Below are 23,788 nucleotides of genomic sequence, written 5' to 3'. Positions count from 1 at the left end.
GTCAAATTTATTACTATCTTTTAAAATACAACCAAAAAAGGAATCCCAAGGCATGATATTTTTCCTTAAAGGAAAGTTTAAAGTCATGTTTTTTTGTTTTTGACAAAGTTGCCATTCTTTGCTATCTTCAAAGTCTGAACAAAAAAGTGTTAAAAAGCCCACATTCCACTTGGATATAATAATCAATAAAAAACCCGAGGACAACACTGACTTTTAAATAAAGGATATAGAGAGTTTATAAAATAGTTAAAATATTAAAGATGACATTGAACATTCACCTATCTCCAATATATCAATACAAGATCTCTGCATAGAAGATATTGTTTTCTATGTTTATAGAGCTTTGATTTGGACCTTTTATTGTGGCAACTGTTAACCATTGGAAAATATGATGATACAGCAAAAACTCAAGACTTAGGATGGGAAGTAGATGAGTGAATACAATTCTACACACACTTCTCCAAGGGAAGCCTACTAGCTTTGCCTGGCCAAGCATCAGACATCAGCTACGAGGCGAGGTCATGGATCATGGCTCTAGCTTTCACATGGAGGCAGCATTCGGATTCCAGCTGTGTGAAATGAGGGAATCTGCCTTCTGCGAAAGGTGGGACTCGGGGTCCATAAAGGACTGTAGTCATACATCCAGTCCAGAATCTCCTAGGGCAGTGGCTGTAGAGATTCAGGACTCCCTGTGGTGCCCCTCAGTCATTTCTGAAGGGTCAGGAGCCCCTTCTCACCAAAAACAGAGAAATGTCATATTGATGATGTTTCAGTACCAAAAGGATTCTTCCACATTCCCTGCTGCTCTCAGACCTGCTTAGAAGAAAACTAATCTGTGAAAGCGTAACCCAAAATAAAAAATGTCAGGAGGAAACGGCAAGAAATCCAAGTCCGATTCTCCAAAGTTGGCAGCTTGCAGTGTAATGTGTTCATTTATATACTTAAAAAATAAAAGAGACTGTGTAGAAGTGATACCGAGCAGGACCCTGTGGGGCTCCTGGACACAAAAGCCTGTCTGTGTCCCCCCATTTTTTGTTTGTAGGAAATAGGCTTCATTCAGCCTCCACCACCTTCCCTGAGTTCCAATGAGCAGGTTCAAACAGTTGCTAATCAGGGAAGAGAGGAAATGCGGAGACAAAGGAAGAACAGTCAAGAAACAATAGTGCAGCCTTGGGGCAAGGTCCTGGTCCTCCCTCAAGGGATATACAAAACAATATCTTTGAGCTGTTTTGCAGTTACTGAACCCCCACCAGGTGGGAGTAGTTAACTGTATGCTGCCCACAAGTACCAGACCCCAGACTGGTTGGAACCAAGAGGTTGATGATGCTGACTCCCAATTACCTCACCGCCAACCAATCAGAAGAATATCCACGAGCTGATCACACCCTCTTTGAACCATTTCTATAAAACTCCTCACTACCCCCTCCGGGTTAGGACACACAATTTTGAGGGCATTAGCCCAATGTGGCCCTCTTTGCCTGGCAAAGCAATAAAGCTACTCTTTTCTACTTCACCCAAAACTCCATCTCGAGATTTAATTTGGTGTCAGGGTACAGAGGCTGGATTTGGCTACAGAAGTCTGATAGGATCCCTGGCTTGGGGGTGACACTTAGCCAGCTTGTCTTGAACGAGTGTCAATTTCGGGCCTAAGGTGGCAGAGACTGTCACTCACAGACCTGGAGGCTGTGTAGGTCCAGGGACCCTGGGCATCGATGCGGAAGCAGGAGCTGGAGCCCTGGCTTTATGGGGGTGGGGTTTGTGCCACTGCAGGCCTAAAAGGCACAGAATGTCTCCGTACAGAAACACAGCCCTCAGACACAGCCCACAAGGATTTTTTATTTATATTTTTTTAACATCATTATTGGAGTATAATTCCTTTACAATGGTATGTTAGTTTCTGCTGTTTAACAAAGTGAATCAACTACACATAAACATATATCCCCATATCTCTTCCCTTCTGCATCTCCCTCCCACCCTCCCGATCGCACCCCTCTAGGTGGTCACAAAGCACTGAGCTGATCTCCCTGTGCTATGTGGCTGCTTCCCACTAGCTATCTATTTTACATTTGGTAGTGTATGTATGTCCATGCCACTCTCTCACTTTGCCCCAGCTTACCCTTCCCCCTCCCTGTGTCCTCAAGTCCATTCTCTACATCTGTGTCTCTACTCTCATCTTGCCCCTAGGTTCTTCATGACCATTTTTTTTTTTTTAGATTCCATATATAGGTGTTAGCATACAGTATTTGTTTTTCTCTTTATGACTTACTTCACTCTGTATGACAGACTCTAGGTCCATCTACCTCACTACAAGTAACTCAATCCACAAGGATTTTTTAAAAGTCCCTGCAGGTGGGCAGAAGAATGACAAGGGTAGTGCAGTGAGAGCCATCAGGTGCCTCAGATGCCCTTGCTCAGTGGCTGGCCCATCTCCACCAGCTATGACTCCTCAGGGGCACAGCACACTTGTGAGAAAGATTGCCTCTCTCTGCCCTGTTGGTGACAACCTCTTCCTCCAGGCTGGGTGTGGGGAAAAGGGAAGGGGCAGGGGGACATGAGACTGAACAATACTGTTAACGTCTCTTGTAGTCAAGCTGCCCCAAGGAACAATCATATTTTTTAGTCCCCCTGATGGGACTTCAGCTTTTGGTCACATCAACTCACACACATGAGCACAGAATTCAGGCTAAGGTAGCACCATCCTTGCTCATGAACATATTTTAAAATACACAATGGTGTGGAAGGTGAGACACTGAGCATGTGAACTATGGCAAATCGGAAACTCCTGAAAAGAAACATAGTGAAGGCGTAGAACTCCTGTTGGTGTAACAGAGCAGGACCCTATGGGGCCCTCCTGGGACAGACTTCTTCGCTACATCCTCTGCCTTAGCTCCTCTCTGAAGTACCTAGATAACAGTATCTGATGCATATTTCCTGAGTTTTTCAGATGCCATTCCACCACCAAATGGAAGAAATTAACTACTTGCACGTGGCCCCAGTCCTACTGGAGCCTAAGGATTGATAATGTGAACCCCTGTGACACTGCCCTGTTACCTCACCATCAACCAATCAGAGAACTGTGCACAAGCCCAATTGTGTGTGCCCTGTGACACCCTCCCCCCACCCATCATCTGGCCTTTAAAAATGCTTTGCTGAAACCCTTCAGGGAGTTCAGGAGTTTTAGAGCACTAGCCACCCGTTCTTCCTGTATAGGGCCTTACAATAAATGCTGCACTTTCCTTCACCACAACGTGGTGTCAGTAGACTGACTTTACTGCGTGTGCGCGAGCAGACCCAAGTTTGGCTCAGTAACAGTGGGACCCCTTTGACGTGGAAACAACTCCCCTCCCCGTGTCAGGGCAGGATAAGCCATCAAACGGCTGAGGTGAAAGGAAAAGCTCCTTTGGCATCCGTGAGCCACAGGAAGGTTCAGGGAGTGAGCACGCCAGGTATGAACCATGAGGGCTGTCTCTTGGGCTCCTTACAGGCCTGTTGTGAGCAGACCACTCATTTTATCTTGTGTGATTCCTGCCTGTAATCGGTCATACGGGCTTAAGCTTTTTTGCAACCTCACTTTTTCACAGAAATCTGCAGTTCATGAAGTACTTCACATAGACTCAGTCCAGACCCTCTGAGCTGTCACAGCAAACCCAGGGTGGCAGGCATTACTGGCTTCATTTTATCAGCAGGAAATTGGGGTTTAGGGTCTAAGACACCTGTCCAGGGCAACAACAGCATGTGGCGCACCCAGGGCTCAAACCCGGGTCAGGCTGGAGCCAAGGGCTTTTACCCCTTGTGCCACAGCTGCCCCTGCAGTGTCATTGCCTAAGACTCCACTGGGGGTCCACCCATCAATTTACCTACACAATCTCCTGGTTCTGAATGCTTTGTGCTAAATAACAAAGTAGCTTAAAAAAAAAAAAACTCTGAAATGTGTATTTAGCTGTTTTCTTCTGACCCATAATTTTCTTTTCCCCCGGTTTTATTGAGATATAATTGAAATATAACACTGTATTAGTTAAAGGTGTACAGTTTTTATTTCTTTCAAAATACACAGTAGAGGCAAATATCCTGTAAGCTGCTATACCCTGATTTGGGTAACAGGGTTGTCACCCGTGGGTGTAGGTGAACTGGCAGGCAGGAAGAGGTGGGAGTGGGCATTTTGAAACCATACATGCTGAAAATTTTATCTTGACTGTTTTTAGTGATGGAAATTAAATATCCAACCAGGGAGGCCAGGAACATCCTGACAGCAGCATGGTAGGATGAGACGGTACTCTGTTGAATTAGTCTAGAGGTCTCTGGGCAGTGGTTCGTGGTTATTTACCTGCAGTGCTGCTTGGGGACATTTGCATGGAGAAAAAAAATGGTCACACAGTGTTTTTTCATATGTATAGAATGTTAACTTCATATTTTCATTTAACCTTTCAGTGTTTCAATGAAATGAACATTTCTTATTTCACTACTTGGTTTGCAGATTTTAGGGAGCTCTATTTAAGTAACTGGAACAACATTTATAGTGTTATTTTTTGGTAACTGCTATTTACAAGACACACAAAACATGTCTATCAAAGGAGGACAAACCTTCTTCCTAGCTGAAATAAATTCCACTTGACACCTAGGACTTCATTATATATTAAATCAACTTCATTCCTCTCTAGGTCATATGTAAAATACACATATTTAATGTCTTTGTCTACTGCTGATGTCCAAACGAGCAGATTCATTATCTGTCCTAGCTATAAAAACCTCCGCTACTGAATTTAAAGTGAGAGCACTAAACTCTAGAGTGTGTATAATAAACTCCTTAACTAGTCGTTATTTTTTTTTTTTTAAATCTTCTTAGTTAAACAGGGGTCCCTTGAAGAATGTACGTTGCAGATGTAATTTACCTGGGGATTTCATTTGTTTCTATCCCATCCCTCAAACCCAGCTTAAATTCAGCAGCTCCTAATTAAAAATGACACGGTTTCATTACAGCTGTAGTATGGAGTGTGGAACACAGTGACTACAGTTTAAATCACATTACTTACCCGCACGATCCATTATACTCAAATTTTCCCTGATTCAATTGCATCGCTAAATCTGTTAAGAGACAAAAATAATTTAGCATCTCATCTCCTCGGACAAAGAAGATCTTGATGGCGTGATTTCAAACAATGGAAATCAGATACTGACCCCTGGCTGAAAGGTCTTTTTTTAACACCACAAGGTTAAAGGGTCTGTTTAAGGCATACAACTCTCTCTTCCATGTTGAAATGACCTTGTGTTTAAACTAAACAAAAAAATCTGTGTTCATAGAGATCATGTTGGCAATGCTTTAAAATTTGGATTCAATATATGCTTCATATGATTGTTGAGTTAGTGTTGAGAGTACAGATGTCCAAGCTGATATATAGTTAGAGGAGATGTGCCTTACCATCCCAGAGGAAGGGTACACTGGACATACCCAGTAGGGTCATGTGAATATAAAACTCGATTAAAATAAAAAATAAACTAGGTAAGCATGTAAAAATTGACTTAAGGTGACTTCAGGAGAATTCTTCTAGTGGGGTCTAGTGGCAGGGCATGGCTTATCGTTTTTCTCTTGCAGGCAAACGCAATGTTCTTTCTTTTCATCAGCAAAAGAAATGGGCAGGTGATGGATTTTTTTTTTTTTCTTCTCAAAGTGCTGTGATTAAACCTAACGTTATAGAATACAACATAAGCTGACCTAGATCATAAGCTGCCTTTGGATCATTTAATCCATATAACAGAGTCATTGACAACAAATAATAAAACTTGACCTCTTTTTAAGTAAGTAAAATCAGCAGTGCCTTTTAATCGTACTTTGTCTCTGTTAGAAACACTCCAGGGCTGTGCTGGTACCTGGTCACAGTTTAGCAGAGTGAGCACTGATAGGGATGCTGAGCAGAAATCTGAACCCAGTTCCTGATCACTGAGGCAGCATCACCAAGGGGTGGGAAACACAGTCAGGTCGCATTCATGCCAAGGGAATGCAAGTCATAGGACCTTTCGATCAGTACAGATCGTAGGGAGCAAGGTGGATTGAGATTCACAAAATATGGTGGATGGACTTGAAAAGAAAATGCCCCCCAGATGGGGAAACATGGGAGGTACTATCATAGAGCAAAGAACAGAACAAGAAAGGTGTTTTGGTATTTTCCTTAACCAATATTAAGGACCATGCTGTGGCATTAACCACAGAAAGTGAACAGGTTTTGTGGCATATTTCTCACCTGCTTTAGGTGAGTAACTAGAGCCTATTATTTTTCTATTTTTAATTGCAATCCTAGGCCCTTAAGCAAACTTTGAAAACTTGACAAATTTTGTTTATGCATTCACAAAATTGACTGCTCTCCTTGCAGGGGAAAAAAAAAAAAAGATTATATACTGGAAACTTGCCTCAGAATACACTTTGGAGGAACAAGTTATATATTAGTACCTCTAAGGGTATAGAACTCCTTAAACACCATTTTAGCAGAATCTACTCTATAATATTCTGCACTCTTATGGTGAGATGCCACTATTTTGCTGATCTCCTGCTGAATGTTAACAGTGGGAAGGGTACTTTCCCAAGGAGAAATGAGTCATAGTTACTGTACAAAGATGCTTAAATACTTCTCACTTCATTCTGCTTCTGGACGAGAAGGTAAGTTTGATCCAAAAAGAAGAAAAATTAGACATATTTTGGCAAAAGGGACAATGTTTAGCAGATTAGTCATAGCATTTCCAAAAGGATATTCAATTGAAATCAAAATCTATTGTCTTCTACCATTGTTTTATTGCTCTAGTTTGCATTTTTAATTTCTCACCATTCTATAAATCCAACAACACATTGTGTTGCCATATGTCTGCTTCCATGAAAAAAATGCCCACAACCAACTGATGGCAACTGTTGACACCGTCCTGTCAAAGCGTTCTCGTGGAATTCGAGGTCACTGGACATCAGTTCCTACCTGGGGTTTGATAGTTCAGTGAAACCATCTGGCAGCCAGCGTTCCAGAAAATCTGAGGCATGTAATTACTGGAATCGACTCGGCCTCCCTTGGGGTAAATGCGACTCATTTGCCGTTTGTTATAACTGTGTAACATATTAAGGAAAATGGCAAAAAGAGTATTCCGGCAGTGACAAAGAGCTAAAACAATGAAGATCTAGACCAAAAATGACACACATATGACAACAGAGAACAAATTTCACATGTATAAAGGATGCTTAAGAGAAAAACCACAGTTCACCGTGTGGATTATAAAAACAATCCACATTTGGGCAGGTTTTCCCGGCTGCTGTGGTCTTTCACATACATTATTTTATCAGTTCTACAACCACAATAATATATTAGCCATTTTTCTATTTTAGAGATTCCTGCCAAACCCAAAGTTCACCAACCACTTATTCCACTTAATACATAAGGATACTTCACAAATTCAATCGCATGTGTCTTCAAGTAGCCTAGACCAACTGACTCATTAAAAGAAGACATGTTATAATGAATATTGCGTTCTGTAAAGGAAAGCAAAGATGCACTTAGAAACCCTGCCATCAAACCCTCACTGAAAGACAAGCGATAAATATAATTACGCCCTGAATCATGAGGCCTTGGAGGCAGAGGCTTCCTTACTATATCAGTAGCTCCTAATTTCATTAACATCCTGTGGCTGGAGATGGCTGACTTAAGGAAAGTGTGATGAATTAAGTTTGGAGTCATTAAACCAATTATGTGTATACCAATTGCCATTCATAGCCACCCCTGAAATATGTATTTCCAATGAGGATGATAGCTTCTCCAGTCCAGAAATAATTATGAAAAGTCTGAAAATACTTGATACGTTTTTGGAGACCAGCTTTCGACAGAAAGCAGTCTTATAAAAAAGTATATCTAATGCAAGAGGCTAACCTCTTGGATTGCTACCAAATCCATAGTCTGTCAGAGCCACCTTGTGGACGATGTCGGGAACGACAACACAAGGCCCCCACATGCCAAGGACGTGTCACTACATGGTCTACGCAATGAAAATAAGGTGAGATGGAACAGTCCACGTGCCCAGAAAAGAAAATGGCAGCAAGTCAGATCACAGCTCACAGCATAACGTAAGAAAAGCAGACAAAAAAGGCAATAGCATTTAGCCTTCGGTATTACCTTCAGCCACATGGAAACCTTGAAACTTTACGGGCTGTGCATAGTTGATCATTGTGGACAAATATGGATGGATGTTAGTGGTGGCGCCTACATATTTATAAGATGCCATCCACGCCTGCTCATCTTCTATAGTTACCAGGCCCTACGAGCACAACAAAGGGAACATGCACGTCAGTGACTTCAGCAGGACTCTCAGATTTACGCTTCAGACTGCCTCACTAGCGATAATTTGCACACACACAGATCGAAAGATAAAGACTTCTTTCTTCTCAGTTATCCTAACTAAAGGATAACTTTAAAAGTGAATGTCCACTGTAGCTCCAAATAATGCAAATGGAGATAATAGTAAAATATGAAGTTTACCTTACATTTGGGGGACACTTTTTAGATTTTCAAAGGACTTTATTCTGGAAACTATACTGAAGTTCAGAGCAATGCTATGAAATATGTATAGCAGGTATTATCATTCATGATTTCACAAATTGTGGCATAACGTCAAAAACGGTGGTCCTTCAATTTTAGTGTAAATCTAGGCTTGTTAAATCACAGATTCCGGGGACCCACTCTCAGAGTTTCTGATAAAGTGAGTCTGGGGTGAGGTCCAATAATTGGCATTTCTAACTAGTTCCCAAGTGCTAATGATATGGGTGGTCTGGGGAACCACCCTTTGTTTAACACTGCTTCGGAAACCAAGCCACATACATAAATGGTTTACGGTATTAAAAAAAAATGCTTATTCTTAAACTAATGTGAGAACCCACTATATAGGACCTATTACTGCATTGTTTTGCATAGAGGCAAAGAGAAACAACTTATTGTAGTTCGTTTTGTAGTAAATCAGAACAAAAGCAACAAAATCAACAACAAAAATAACGCCTTCAAAAGCAATCTACATTTAGTTGAGATTGATACTGAGGAATGAACTGCTGACTCACATGAATCAATTCATTGGTTAAAAAAATAGGCCATTTGTTTATCTGATAACTTAACATTCTAGATCATCAAACTGATTGCACCAGTAAAAGTCTGAGATAAATAATCAAAGAATGTAACTTGGGATTTTTTTAAAAATAAATTTTTCATATGTCCTGACTCCACAAATAAGGGCAGAGGCATGTCTAATTCCTTTCTTGTGTGTACACCGTACCATAAGCTAGGTACTGGCCTGAGTCCCTGCATGACAACCTCGTTACTGTCAGTCATCATGTGTAGCAAGGATTAGAGTCTGACCCACTGACCACATGAGAAGACTGAGTCCTTAAAGATTAAAATAACTTGGTCACAGCTACTCAGCTAATAAATATCAGTGATCACAGGTCAACCTGTCCTTTGTTGACCCCAATACCTTACGAATTTCTAGTAGGAGAGAATTTCACAAATATCTTGGGCGAAGACCGGGATCAGACTTAACCAGAATTATTCCAAACAATATTTAGACAGTAAGAAGATAGGGTTTTACTCCAAATAAGATAAGACCCCATACACAACAAGATAGTATTTTCTGAAGCTCTGAAGTGTGGGAATCAAATGACAAGGTAAATTTTTGCATCTCACTACTATAATAAACCACATACATTTACTAAAAAAGACCACTTTGATATCATGAGCCGTGAAGAGGATAAAAGAAACTAAAAATGTAACTTTACTTTCCTTACAATAAAATCAACACCGAATAATGTTAGATAAAACTCCTAGAATGTGTACAACGTGAACTGACAATTTTTCAGAATGTCAATATAGTCAGAACAAGATCCTCTTCCCATTTTACTATAATATGAATTTGTTGACCTATAGGTCATTTTTATTTTAAAATTCAGTGTGTTGATGATTATGTACTCTTATTCTAGGAATGAAATCTCAAATTCCAACTACGAAATTGCCTAATTGCACTAAACACTTATTTTTAGGAAAATCATCTTACTTGCCTGTGCTCTGTTTTGTGATTTTATCAGGATATAATCATTTCATCACTGTGATTAATTCTTTCTTTTGAAGACTCATATGTAGATGCATTGAGCATGTAAATATTATACCTATAATACCTATAAACAGTCTGATATTTCATGGGGCAATGGGTGGGGGAAGATAGAGTAACAACACTTAGTACAAAATGCTCAATGTTAGAGGCCCATGTACTGTGTCTTATAATGAAAACAAAATGTACAATGAAATTATTTTTTTACCTTTTTGTTGTTTTCATGTTCAAGGTCATCTGAAGCCTAAATTAGAGAAAGATAAAAATAATTTACCTCTCTAAAGGGCAAAATTCCAAATTTACTAGCCATACATATGTAGATATTTAAATAAATTAATGTACACTTGTTATTCTATTTATTTGTTAAGATGGGAAATTACTGGTAATATAAAGGCATAGATAAAGTGAGAACTGAGAAGATATCATGGCATAGCTCTCTTTCACACCATAAAAGCTCATCTTAATGCTTATCTCCCTTCTTTGTTGATAGTCTTTGCCTATTTTGATGCTTCCTTATGGTAATTTAGTACATGATTTAGTGATGGGGCTTGGGAAATAATCGATGTGGCCACCTCCTGTGGTATGTAAAGGGTCACTCTTCAGCTATTCAACACTCATGTCTTGTGTTGATAAAGGCAGCATAAAGGTAAGCACTGAGTCTTAGTAGGCATCTATTAGTCTGAAAGTAGCTGCAATTCTCTATATTGGAGAAGGTAGGGGTAATGGCAGTATTCCCTTGGCTTTGTTCGGCAGACAAATTTGCTTCCATTTTCTTAGCACACAAGGCATACACCTACCCGCATCTTCATCCTCTGTCTTAATGATCAAGTATCACTGCTCCCATCAAAGACCACACCCTCACATCACCATAATCCCACCCACGTCCAGGAATTCATTTATCACTCCAGATTCATTCATCCTAAAAATAATACTCCCTGGACTCCTCGGGTTCCCTTTAGCCACCAGCTCCCCTTTATAGCAAAACTGCCCAAAAGTGTAGTGTCTCTTCACTCACATCTATCTGCTACAGGGGTCCCAACCTCCGCACTGAGACTCCTTTTTTCAAGGTCTCCAATGACTCCTAGGCCAATGACTCTTGCATCTTCTTACTCAATCACTCAGTAGTATTAAAAAAATCAACCACTTTGCCAGGGGATAGCAGGTGGGGGAAATGAGATGTTGATCAAAGGGTACAAACTTCCAGTTATAACAGGAATAAGTTCCGGGGCTCTCATGTACAGCATGGTGACTACAGTTAGGAAGACTGTATTGTATACTCAAAAGGTGCTAAGAGAGCAGATCTCAAATGTTCTCAGTGCGTGTACGCACACACACACACACACACACACACACACATCACTACCCCACACACAAAGGTAATTATGTGAGGCTACACTGCCCTGTTTCTTTAAACTTTTTCAGTAGCTTCACATTTCACTTAAATTAACATTTGAGTTTCTCACCATGCCCCCCGTCACATCCTTCATCCTCCAGTTCCCACCTGCCTGTCTAATCTCATCTTGTTTCACTCCACCTCTCACTCAACCCACTCTGTTCACCCTGCCTTTGTTGTTGCTACTGCTGTGGTCCCTCTCTGGGCAAAGCAACACCTCTATTCCTGTGCATGGCCAGTTCCTCTTTACCCTTTGGGTTCTCATTTCCTTGTTTTATTCTCTCCGCCTCTTTTTTTTCCATCTGAGCACTCACTCTTAGTTTTGTAATAGCACCTATCACAAATTGTAATCATATAAATGACTGTTTACTTGTTTGTTGTCTGTTTCCCACCCCCTTCCAATAAACTCCCATCAGCCTATCAGCTCCATGAGGGCAGAAGCCAAGTGTGTTTTGACCCTTCTGGGTTGTTATGGCCTAGAAAGTGCCTGGCACATAGTGGGTTCACAGTTACTATTTTTTTGGCTGAAAGGTTGGATGGATGGAAATATTTTTAGGCTTATTCTACATTAAGAGGGAGACGAGATATCAACGAGTAGGACTGGTTTTCTAATGAGGGCTTGCTGGGGTGATCGGGGTCATTTTCCTGATGATTTGAATAGGTTAACCTTTGCTGCTGGGGTGCTGCTGTTTTCTCCCTGCTCACATATAATAATGCAATAAATAAAAACATCTGAAGGACATGGGCCGAAGAGGTAGGGGTCAACACTGGGCATGACTAATGAGTCACTTAAATGTCCTTTCTAACTTACTATTGTGCATGCCTCGAGTTCGGGTATTGATTGTGGCCACCCAATTGAGAAGGGGAATTACAGCCTACTTATTCTCTTGTGGCTCTCACATTTCTGAAATGCTATAACTAACAGCTGCTACCTCTTGCAAGTCATGAAAGGAAAGGGAACCAAGACTCTGACCTTCTTAACACTATTGGCAATAGCTTCCTTGTGACCCAAGTCGTCTGCAGAAATTTCATTTCCATATTTGTATTCAGGGTGAGCTTCTTCCTCTTGCTCAGCTGTGTGAAAGACAAAAGGAAAATCCATGAAGCCAACTTACCACCAAGGGGTCAGGCCTCCTCCATAATCTTGGGTAAAATATAAGCACTTCTAGAGAGGAAGGAAGCTAAATGAAAATGGGAACATTTAAATAAGCAATTTTTTTTCAAATAAAACTCTCACTAAACTCTTACCTACTCAAGGTCAAGGAACATATCTTGTTACTTCTCCTGAATCTAGCATGACTTTTTAAATTGAATATAGCTGATTTACATTGTGTTAGTTTCTGGTGTATAGCAAAGTGATTCGTTTTATATATATATATATATATATTTTCTGATTATTTTCCATTATAGGTTATTACAAGATATCAGATATTGTTCTTGTGTTACACAGTAAATCATTGTTAGCATGGTTTTTACATGATTGATGCTTAATAAATTTTTCTTAAGTGAATGATTACTTCCTTTCCAGTATACTAACTTTAAAAATTAAAGCCTCAAACACCTCAGGAAGAACTGTGACTCATAACAGGGTATTTTGATCCTCTATGACACCCAGAGAGAAAAAAAAAGATACAAGAGAAGGAAAGTACATTTGATAATTCTGAAAAAGAGTCAAAAATGTCCACTTGAATTTTATGGGCATAATAACTTGTGGCCGGGAGTGGTGTGATATAAAAAAGATAGAGCTTGGAAGGACTTACTGCTCTCCTAAATCATTTGCCAAATCTGGCTGCGGTTTAAAAGACTCTGAAATCATTCATTGGGCTCATGGTGGGAAGGGAGCAGGAAGTGGGTGCTAAGTCAAGCTGGTGACCCAGGAGCCTGGCCTGGCTATATAGGGAGGCACAGATGCCATCACCCGGCCCACCAGTCCAGGAAATTATAAGAACCCTAGTATCCACCCAAGGCTGTAGGTGGAAAAAGGATTGCCTGTTGGAAAATTAGGCACATGCTGGTGTGAGATCTGTATTCCCATGATGCCCATCCTGCAGGGGCTCCCAGGAATTTGCCAAAAAACTAGCCAGAATCAGGAGACACCCACAGGCCACAGGACAAGGCCAACACAAATCCACACTGTCACTATACTGGGCATGAGGGACCTTTACTATTAAAAAAAAAACAAACAGTGAAAATATTTCTGAGGGAGGTGAACAGACCCATAAGAATTAGACATTTTTTGTTCTAAGTATGTTTCAAAGGTGGAAAAGAGAATTCAAGAACAGGAGTAAATGAAAAACTTTCACCGATTCTAAGGTGCATTTTTTCCCTGCATTGTAATATATCTAATATGGCAATGTATCCTTTAATCGATGGCATTTTACGATTCACTGGAAGCAGTTTTCTTTCTTAGTCAATGAAATAGTAGTGCCTTTCAACTGACGGTGTCTTAGATTCAGAATTTTAGATTGCTTTTTGCACAGTGCTATTCCCGGGAAGGGATAAAGGTAAGGGAAACGAGTCAGACACTCTCCTCTTCTGGAACTGATATTCTGATGAGGGGGTATTCTGGAGGCAGATGATTTTTTTTTTAAGTAGGTCATATAGGCCTTGGGCAAGAAAAAAGGATTTGAGAAGCTGAAAGAGGTCTTAAAAGAATCTAGTCCAGTGTCTTCATTTAAAGGAAATAGATTCACAAATATGATTTGAATTGTCTGAGGTCACAGAGTTAGAATAGGGACCTAGATTTCTCAGGCTTCTAGCCCAATGCTGTTAATGTGACACTGGGTTTTCATGACCTACAGTCTGTAACCAAGATTTTGAAACCTCCCACCATCACTACTGAATTTCAATTTTATATCTAGTCTAACCTGCTTAGCCAGATATAAACTACTTGAATTTCCAGGGGTATACCCCATAGAAGGGGGAGAGACTTAGTAACTGTTTTAAAAGGGTTGTATGACTAAAGGTTAGCATCTCCTGAGTGTGTATGTATGCATAGACACACCCACAACCACACACAATGTTGCTATTCTCCACTGTTTGTCTGAATCTACAACCAGCCTAATGACTGGGCACACACTTCCACTGACTGAGAGCCTTTTCTATTTTCTACAGCCTCCAGGCAGGCCTGCCCTCTTGAACTATGCTTGGTTTCCTCTTGCCTGCTGTGTTGAAGTATTTAAATGAGAGACTCTAGTCATTCAGGTATAGTAGGATCATACTGTGATAGCAGGGTAATTACAGCCAACTGGCTGACCAGAGCTGAAGTCAAGTATGACTGAGGAAACGTGAGACTCACATATGTAACTGGTATAGCAGAAACCTCTATGGCCTTAGAGAGAAATTCAGGTGCATATGAACCCATATATTTCTGTTAGAACAATCAAAATTTTATCTCAAACATTTTGGAATAACATGGGAATCACTAGAGGCAAATTTATTTTGTCTATAGGAATAATTAGCATTTGCATAAAAGTTGGGAAAGTACCCTTAAGGACAAGTAAGTGGAATCCTGCTGACCCCTCATTTTAGATTAATGTGTGTGTGTTCAGGAAACTTCACATTTTTCACTCACATCATTTATATATTTTTTCCTTTTTATAAAGAAAAATATTTTACCAATGATTTTGCATATTTATGTTCGCTTTATATTCCTATACATTAGAAGGACAATATTGTAAGGTACAGAAGGTCTTGACCCTGGAGTCAAGGCAATTCTGGGATTGAATCTTAGTAACATTGCTCACCAGCTGTGGGATTGCATGTAACGTATGTTACCACTCTAAGCTTCAGTTTCCTCATCTGAAAAATTAGTATAATAATACTTATTTCTTTAGCTGCATAAAGATTAGATGAGGAATTGATGTAAAGTACCTAATCCACAGTTGGTACAAAAATCGTAGTTATTATTATTATGATTTTTCTTAATGTATTCCATTATTCTTCAGTTTATTTTACTGGATTAGAGTATCTAGTAACACCTTACATGTGTATGATTATCATCTATGAAACTTAACCTAAGTTAAGGGACAGTTTTTATATAATATTCAGACTTTCAAATTTTAGAAGTATTTTATTGATCTTTTGAAATACTGGGTTGGCCAAATTTCCATAGGATGTTATGGAAAAACCTGAATGAACTTCTTGGCCAACTCAGTATATTCCTTTCAAGATTTTATTCTTAAATCTGGTTTGGGTTTATTATTTGCAAAAACTGTGAAATAATATAATAAGCAATGTGGCAGACTGTATTTTCCAAAGACAGCCGCAATAATATCAGCTTCCCACTGATTCTTCTACAACGTGATCTTGCCTCTCACCCACCCCCTGGAATGTGGGTGGGCCCTAACTAAGACTGCTTGGATGAATAGAATATAGAGGAAGGGATGATGTGCCAGTTCCAAGCACGGCTCTTAAACAGTGTAGCAGCTTCTGTTTTCTGCCTGTTGGAGCACTGGCTCTCAGGACGCTCTGTCCCACATCTTGGCCACCATGATGTGAAAAGCCCAAACCACTTGGGGAGGCCACATGGGGTTGCTTGTGTCAGCTGAGCTCCCCAAAGCCAGCCAGCATCAACCGTCAGCCACGAGTGAGCCATCTCAAGACACCTGGCCCAGTGGAACCTTCAGATGACTCTAGCCCCTGATGTCATCTGCCGGCAACCGCATGAGAAACCAAAGGGAGAGCCCTCAACCTGAGTCCAGGTGACCCACAGAACTAGGAGAGATAATAATAAAGTGTTTTGGGGTGGTTTGTTACACAGTAATAGATAACCACAACAGGCATTGATTAAATACTGCCAGGTATCTCTGGCCTCCCAGACCCTCCCTGATGTATAAAACATATGGAAGTAAGTCATGTTCCCAGGCAACATAAATCATTCATAAAGTCTCTTCCATAGTCAGGAGTCTTTATTAAGGGGTTGTGAATACGAATCGTTGATTCTCACAGCTTTTAGGTTTTTACCTATAATGTCAAACTTTCCTAAAATCTACTCTTCTATTTCAGATGTTTATATGAAAAACAGACTTTCTACAAATGTTTCTAAATTACTTAGCCCCAAGACACTATCTAAATTCAAGGCACTAACCAATAGACACTCAATGTATGTCCAAACTATTCTGTTAATCAACTCTCATGTCATTTTGTTAATCAATTCTCATGATACATAATGAACAAATAATTTTCTAAAAACATTCCAAATCTTTCAAATGACCCATGTAAAACCAAAGATTATGGTAGTGGCTATATGGCCAAAGTAAAAATAGAAGCTAATAACAAATATTAAAATATTTTGAGCAAGGCTGCCTTTGCAAAAAATATCTACCTGTAAATACAGATACAGGCAATTCTGGTGAGCTGGTTATTTGAAGGAATTTGAACTTGAAAGTTTAATTCTGGCTTTGAGTTTCTAGTTCACTATAAGTGCACACAAACCAAGCATTTACTGAGGGTCTCTATCCAGGTTCCTTCCCTTTTAACTCGCCTTACTGCTGTCATCAGTAACAGCACTGATGTTCAGGTTTCGTTTATGGGAAAGAACTGCAGAAATGTTCTTTTTATTCCGAGTCCGGCCTTCTACAGCAAGTGCTTCAAGGATTCTCTGGCTGTGAGTTTCTGCTGAATAGCTGAATGTACAACAGGAAAGGAGATGACTAAGCTACTAAAATCTAGTGTGCAGGTAAATTCTAAGCCAAACTATTTGGAAAAATACCCCAAAATAACAAAAGATTAAAGTTGGTACATGTACCTGACTGTTAGGAATTAGAATGTTGTGTTATATAAAAGGGTCCACTGAGACAAATTCATGTTTTTCTTATTTTAAAAAGTATTTTTTTGTGATGTGTAAATTTAAAACATCCAACTCACCACTTTCTATTTCCTCTTCATTGTCATCCTCTAAGATGTTCACTGGGGCAGCGGATTCTCCTGCTTCCATCATACTTTTCAAAGCTTCAAGCTGTTCTGTTATTAAAAATAAACAAGAAGGAGATGGAGACAGGTGTTGGATCACTTATAAAATAGGCTTGAAGATCAACATGGAGAAGGAAATGAAAAGGGAAGGGAAACCTATTGTCGAGGCTCAGCCACGGCCACTGTCTCCCCAGTCCTGGTGGCCTTGAGTCCTTAAGGCAAGTACAACAACCCTATTATCTATACACACTGAGCCACTATTGGAACGTGAGGGAAATGCCCCATACCCTGGTCACCAGGTTGACAAGTCACAGCTCCGTCCCTGTGAAGGATTTGAAGCTTGATAACAAAAGCCCAGAATTTGGAGCATCTGGCACAGAGCAAGGTTTATGGACTGTTATGGTGAAGTGACAGCATAGAGACTGAAAAAGCTTCAAGAAAAAATATTTTTCTTTTATTAGTTGTGAACACATATAAAAGATGTCTAACAGCCAGCATTAAGAACATTGTTGGGGGGCTTCTCTGGTGGCGCCATGGTTAGGAATCTGCCTGCCGATGCAGGGGACACGGGTTTGAGTCCTGGTCCGGGAAGATCCCACATGCCGTGGAGCAGCTAGGCCCGTGCGCCACAACTACTGAGCCCACGTGCTGCAACTACTGAAGCCCACGCACCTAGAGCCTGTGCTCCTCGACAAGAGAAGCCACCACAATGAGAAGCCCACGCACTGCAATGAAGAGTAGCCCCTGCTCGCCGCAACTAGAGAAAGCCCGAGCGCAACACCGAAGACCCAATGCAGCCAAAAAAAAAAAAAGAATATCGCTGGGAAACAGGCACTCTTCATATATTATAGTGAGGGTATAAACTGGTACAACTTTTCTGCAAGTCAGTATAACAAGATACATATGATATAAAATGTGTACATGCTTTGGCCAACCAACTCTAATTGTACCAAGGAGAAGGCTGCATGAATGTACAAAATGAACAGCCAAACATGTTTACCATTGTTGTTCTCATAGCAATGAAAATCCATCAACTTGGATCTGTTTAAATTACACTATGTGCCACATAATAAATTCTGTATAGTGTTTCATACACTAGAATCAAAAAAAAATTTATACATAAGAATTAAAATTAGTATGTAGATTTATATCCTACTGGATATGAGTATACTTCATTGGTTGAATTAAAAATGACTAAAAATCAGTATACTTAACATGATCCCAGTTTTGTTAAAAATGCGTGTATATGTTAAAAGTGTACATGTGTACATGTGTCTCTAATACATGTGTATGTGTGTAAAATATATAATTTAGCGCTATTTTATTATATTTTTCTTTGCTGTTTTCATTTTCCTATAGCATTATTGCTTTTGCAATAAAAATAAACGAGCTAAAATAGTTAAAAAATTTTAATTTAGAATAACCAAGGGTAAAACCACAATGCAATCATACCAATATTTGAGGCTATTCATTCACTGAACTAAGAGATTTGTTGGAAGAAAATATTTTCAAAGAAAATGTTCTGGGAAAACACAGTGGGGGCAATGTCTAGATAAAATCATCTCCCCCCACCCCCGGACCACAAACACATTCACACTCGCGTATTACCTAGGATCCCTAGATATGTATATATCACAGGGAAAAGTGCAAAGGGAAGCTTTTAAAGAAGGCTTTCGAGTGTATAAAATGATAAAGTGCTAGTTCCTTATACCTGACAAATTCTAAAATGCTTCTTTTGCTTTCTTCTCATCTTTCCTTGGGACTCCTCCAAGTTCTGATCTATGAATATATGAATATGTTTTCCCACTGCAGGAAGGGGTTGATGTGGAACCTAAACTTGAATAAAAATGTGGCAACTTTGCTCTGCACAGTATATAGAACATCACCACTAGACCTGCTTTCCCCCCAATCCGTGGTGTTAAAGTATATTTCATTCTAGATAGCTGAATTGTCTCAACATGCAAGATACGTATGCTTCTGCCATAGATGAGTGTATTTGACTTACTTTTTTCAACCTCAGATTTCAGCCGTTTATTTTTGATGAGTATTTTTCTTTTGAGGTCATTTGGGGATGGCAGAGGCCTGCCTGGTTCCAGCTAGAGACAAAGAGAAAAGGCTGAATTCACGACAGGGTTGTACTTCTCCCTTCTCATTCCCAGCCCAGAATGAGCAGAAGGCCAACCAACATCCACTAGATGGCAGTCTGCACAGTTTTACCTTTCATTCTGCAACCCAAACTAGCCTGAGCTTTGCCTTACACTAAGGCAGCAAATTTGGCAACCACAGGGTCTCTAGAGCTTTGCAGAGCTACTCCACCTTCCCCAGGGAGTGGGGTCTGACCTACAGTGGTCTTGGGGAAAGGGGTCCAGCTCAACCCCAGACCTTGCCGCCTTTAAGTACCTGGTAAAGTACAAGAGGTGATGGGGTCAGCTGGGGTCAGAGGTGCCCTCCCAGGCAAAGTCAAGAGGCTCCTGAGCCCCCCCCAAGTGTTGGGCTGTACAGTAAGCTGGTCTGTTTAGTAGGGTGATCCATCTTCAATGCTTGGGATTGTGGCTTTGTGGGTTCAATAAGAGAATTAAGAAGGAAGTGGTCCTAATTACTGAAATCTGACCTCTACTATGGTTTCATTGACTTGGATTAATGTCTGCAAAGGGGATGTTCCTTTATTTGATTACTTCTGATCCACAGAACTGTGTTGTATCCAGGCATCCATTCCCCATCCCCCCACCATCCATCTATATACCCACCTACCCTTCCACGTGTCCACTCATTTTCCAAACTAATTTTTATACTATTTGTACACGCAAGGCACCGTGCCTTCCTATGTCAGTCCTGACTCAAATGAAACCCTCTGCCGAAATTCTGCTCCTTTTGGGAAGCCTGCTGTAACCAGTACACTCCAAGTGATCTCTTCTGCACCTGGATATTGGCAATAAATATTCACCACACTAAAGGCCATCTGTTTTAGTTACGGTTTTACATTTGTATACTGTGCCCTCCTTCCAGGACTGAAAGTTCTGTAGTTCAGATCTTAATCTCATTTATATTGCCTATACTTCCCATAATCTCTCATGTATGTGCACATCACAAAGAATGCAGAGATCTTTCCGTAAAAGCCAGCACCTTAGTCTAACAAAGAAAATAAAACAAACAAAGGGCCTAGGTAAAAAATAAAATAAAATAAAGCAGGCATGTTTCTTAGTTTAGGTTCCCTTAGAATCAGTCTGAGACAAAGAGGAAAGTACCAGTAATTTATCTGGGGGGCAGCTCCAGGGAACTCCAGCAGAGGAGTAGGAAAGTGAGAAAAAGAAGACAGGCAGCCATGAAGGGTGTGCTATCAGGCAAGTTGTCACTGTGGACGGGAGCATGATCCCACTGGGGAACTTGGGGGGACAGTGGGGACCATGTGCCCGGAGTCATCCCGCCTGAGGAATGAGGGAACACGGGGCGGGGGTTGGTAATTCTCTGGTACTTCTGGCCTGACTTTCCTGTGTGCGCAGAGCTCCAGGGACCAGAGCGTCCCCCCAGCAGCAGCCGCAGGTGCTGGCGGTGGAGATCAGGCCGGTGTGCAGGGAAGCAGGAAGCACTGCCAGGATGTGGATGGGGCCCCTGCAGCCAAAGCTTCAGCAGGCTGAAAATATCCTCCTATATCTTTTTTCAGTTCCCAAAGATGTACTTCTGCAAAACTCACTGTTAAATTACCTGATGTGTTCCCAGGTAGCACGGAGCACCTTCCCCCTTTAGTCATGGCGATGTTCTATCGCTGCTTCGGGCTACCGTGTTTGGGCCTATCAGCTGCTCATCAACAGTGGGGCAAAATATTTCACTACTGTAGAGTGTTTCATACTTTCTTTCACTCCAGTAGCTTTCTTGTTACTCCCAACATCTTGGGAGAGTGGATCTTAACCACTTGGGGGTTATGGATCCTGGTAAAAATCTGATGAACTCTCTGGAATGACTGTATACAAAACAGCAAACTGTATGCAGTTAGAATGAGTTCACAGACCCCACAAAGCCTATCTATGGGGAACAGGTTAAAAATTCTTTGTTTGATGAAGGAATTAGTAGGTGTAAAAATGAAGCTCGAAATCGTGCATATAACATTGCCCAAGAGTTTATTTTGGACTTAGGAGCTTGAACTTCCAGCTTGTGACTTGATCCAGGGAACTTCCCATAGCAACAGGCTCCCGTGGGTGCGGAACCCTGGCTGCACATTTGATTTACCTGGAGAGCACTTAAAAAACACCAGGATCTGGCTGAACTCGAATCAATTTCAGAATCTCTGAGTGGGGCTGTGGCAGAGGTATGTTTCACGGTTCCCCCAGGTGATTCTAACCTGTCACTGAACTTGACAATGATCACCAACTCTAGACTCCTGGCCAGTGCGCACTTTGTGAAATTTTAGGACAGAGGTCTCAGAAGCCATAGAGACCCCATGATCTTCTGAATAAAACTGAGCCAGATGTTTACTTTGTGCCTCTCTCTACACACCCCTCTGAAGCACAATGGAAGCTTCCCATACCAATGAATTGAAATATACATGAAGATCTTTAACATTAGTCCTCCAGAACTACTTGGTCCTTCAGAAATGAATTTCAAAACAAATCCATTCATGTTAGAAATATGGTTTGCTAAAAATACATACTGGATGTGATTCAAGTGCTTGTTTCAACAGGAGATCTCCAAATAGATCTTCGCAATATTTGGACATCTTGTACTGTTGATATTTGCTAGAGGGAAAGAACCAACATTTATAAATTCAAACATCCATTAACTGTTCAGAATAAGAATAAGAAACATCCATTCCTAGCGATTAAAAACTCTCACTCTGCAAAATGTTTGATTGTCCTCTTGATGCTAATGGGTTAACTGGTGTAGTTTAAAAAGAAGTCGATTCTTCCCCCAAACTAAGAGTTGGTAAGCAGAGTAAAAAGTGTCTTTCAAGTTCATCCAGTCTGACTACAAACATACTGCCAAGTCTTCCAACTCAATGGAACATTGAGCAAGGTGTCCTGCTCTCTGAACTTTTGTTTAGAGGAAGCATTTCTAAAACACATTAACATGACTTTTTTTTTTCTTTTCTTTTTTGGAAGTGTTGAGAGGTAGTGGTTTGAGTTTCTTCTCTTTTTTTTTTCCCCCCATAAGACTATGTGTACTTACCACTTCACAAAAGAAACTATTCGGTTATTCAAAAAGATGTAGAGCAGGGGTGGGGAATGGGGATTAGGAAACAACACTTAGAGACTTGGAGTAGAATGAATCATTATACCTGCAGTGATTTTCAAAGGAGAGAATTACAGGATATTCAGATGTGACAAATGCAGTTTCCTTGATGGCTTGAATAACATCCTTGAAAGATAAAGAGTGTTAATGAGAGAGGAGAGAAAAAAAATTAAGGTACCTGAAACCAATTGGAGACTATTAATTTGAGCTTTTCAGAAAGTCAGTTTTGGCAATTAAGACCTGGAGAACCCATTTACTGCTACAGACTGAGTCCCCTGTGGTTAGACCCAGGCACAGTTCATGGTTAATGACACTTTTTTTCAAAGCTACTTTTACTTCTCCAAAATTAGGGTGCTAGTAACTGACAAGACATTTCACCTAAATGGCAGTGCAGTTCCTTGCTTGATAATCTGCCAAGATGGGTTCAGAGCGCACCTTTCTCACTGAGGAGCAGGTGAGATTTCTGCACAGAGATTTTCACAGCAGACCCCTCTCCTTCCCCTCTCGCCTCGAGGAGAAATGTGTTGGTAAAAACCTCAGGACTGTTAGAAGCTTCTATTGACTTTCCTCTGCCTTTTTGCACCAGAGTTGGGCTACATTTCATTAATTCAATGAAGACTCCTGTGAATTGACGTGACATTTGCAATATCCCTTGTTTTGTATCACCCTGGTAGTTAACCATGGGGCAAATCCCATCATTCTGTTAGTTGGGAAAATATTTGACAATAGCTATCTAGGGAAGTCCATTGGAAAGAATAATGGCCTAGGCTAGACAATCTTGGAGTATTTTACTGAGCATTCTTATGGCTCAGGTGGTCCTTTAGCTATTCTTGCTTGAAGTTTCTTCTCAGGCAAAAATGCCTTGAGTCACTTCCCAAGTGACCTTGATTATCCACTTGAGTTGACCTAGAATTACTCCTTTAGGAGAATCTTGGCTCTGCCCATGGTTTCTTCTTTGCTCACCTCCAAGCTGAGAGGGAAGAACTTCCTTTTGAGCTTCAGCTTCCCTATTAGGCTCCTTAATTCTATGAAAAAAGATGTCAACCCTTGCTGTCAGTTTGGTGGCTATGCAAACTCATGGCTTCCCACTTGAACATATTCTTGGTACTTCTCAGGAAATGTAAACTTGAATTGATTGATGTTCAA

The 23,788-nt window shown here is 40.6% G+C and overlaps 1 protein-coding gene across 3 annotated transcripts in view; it reads right to left on the bottom strand.

Moving 5' to 3' along the window:
* PLCB4 (phospholipase C beta 4) overlaps window positions 1-23,788 on the bottom strand; it is a 418,294-nt gene that overhangs the window by 57,038 nt on the left and 337,468 nt on the right. For all 3 annotated transcript variants that reach the window (XM_060122522.1, XM_060122523.1, XM_060122521.1), the window contains 10 exons: window positions 22,689-22,768; window positions 22,065-22,149; window positions 19,425-19,515; window positions 17,375-17,470; window positions 12,480-12,580; window positions 10,322-10,357; window positions 8,139-8,280; window positions 7,417-7,501; window positions 6,957-7,081; window positions 5,031-5,082 (listed from right to left, as the gene is read on the bottom strand). In XM_060122522.1, coding sequence (XP_059978505.1) covers window positions 5,031-5,082; window positions 6,957-7,081; window positions 7,417-7,501; window positions 8,139-8,280; window positions 10,322-10,357; window positions 12,480-12,580; window positions 17,375-17,470; window positions 19,425-19,515; window positions 22,065-22,149; window positions 22,689-22,768 — 893 coding nt within the window. The remainder of the gene's footprint in view (window positions 1-5,030; window positions 5,083-6,956; window positions 7,082-7,416; window positions 7,502-8,138; window positions 8,281-10,321; window positions 10,358-12,479; window positions 12,581-17,374; window positions 17,471-19,424; window positions 19,516-22,064; window positions 22,150-22,688; window positions 22,769-23,788) is intronic.

This window comes from Lagenorhynchus albirostris, chromosome 15, assembly GCF_949774975.1.
Source record: "Lagenorhynchus albirostris chromosome 15, mLagAlb1.1, whole genome shotgun sequence".
NCBI lineage: Eukaryota > Metazoa > Chordata > Mammalia > Artiodactyla > Delphinidae > Lagenorhynchus > Lagenorhynchus albirostris.
Note: the sequence above shows the minus strand (reverse complement) of the source record. Positions and strands in the feature narration are given on the sequence as shown.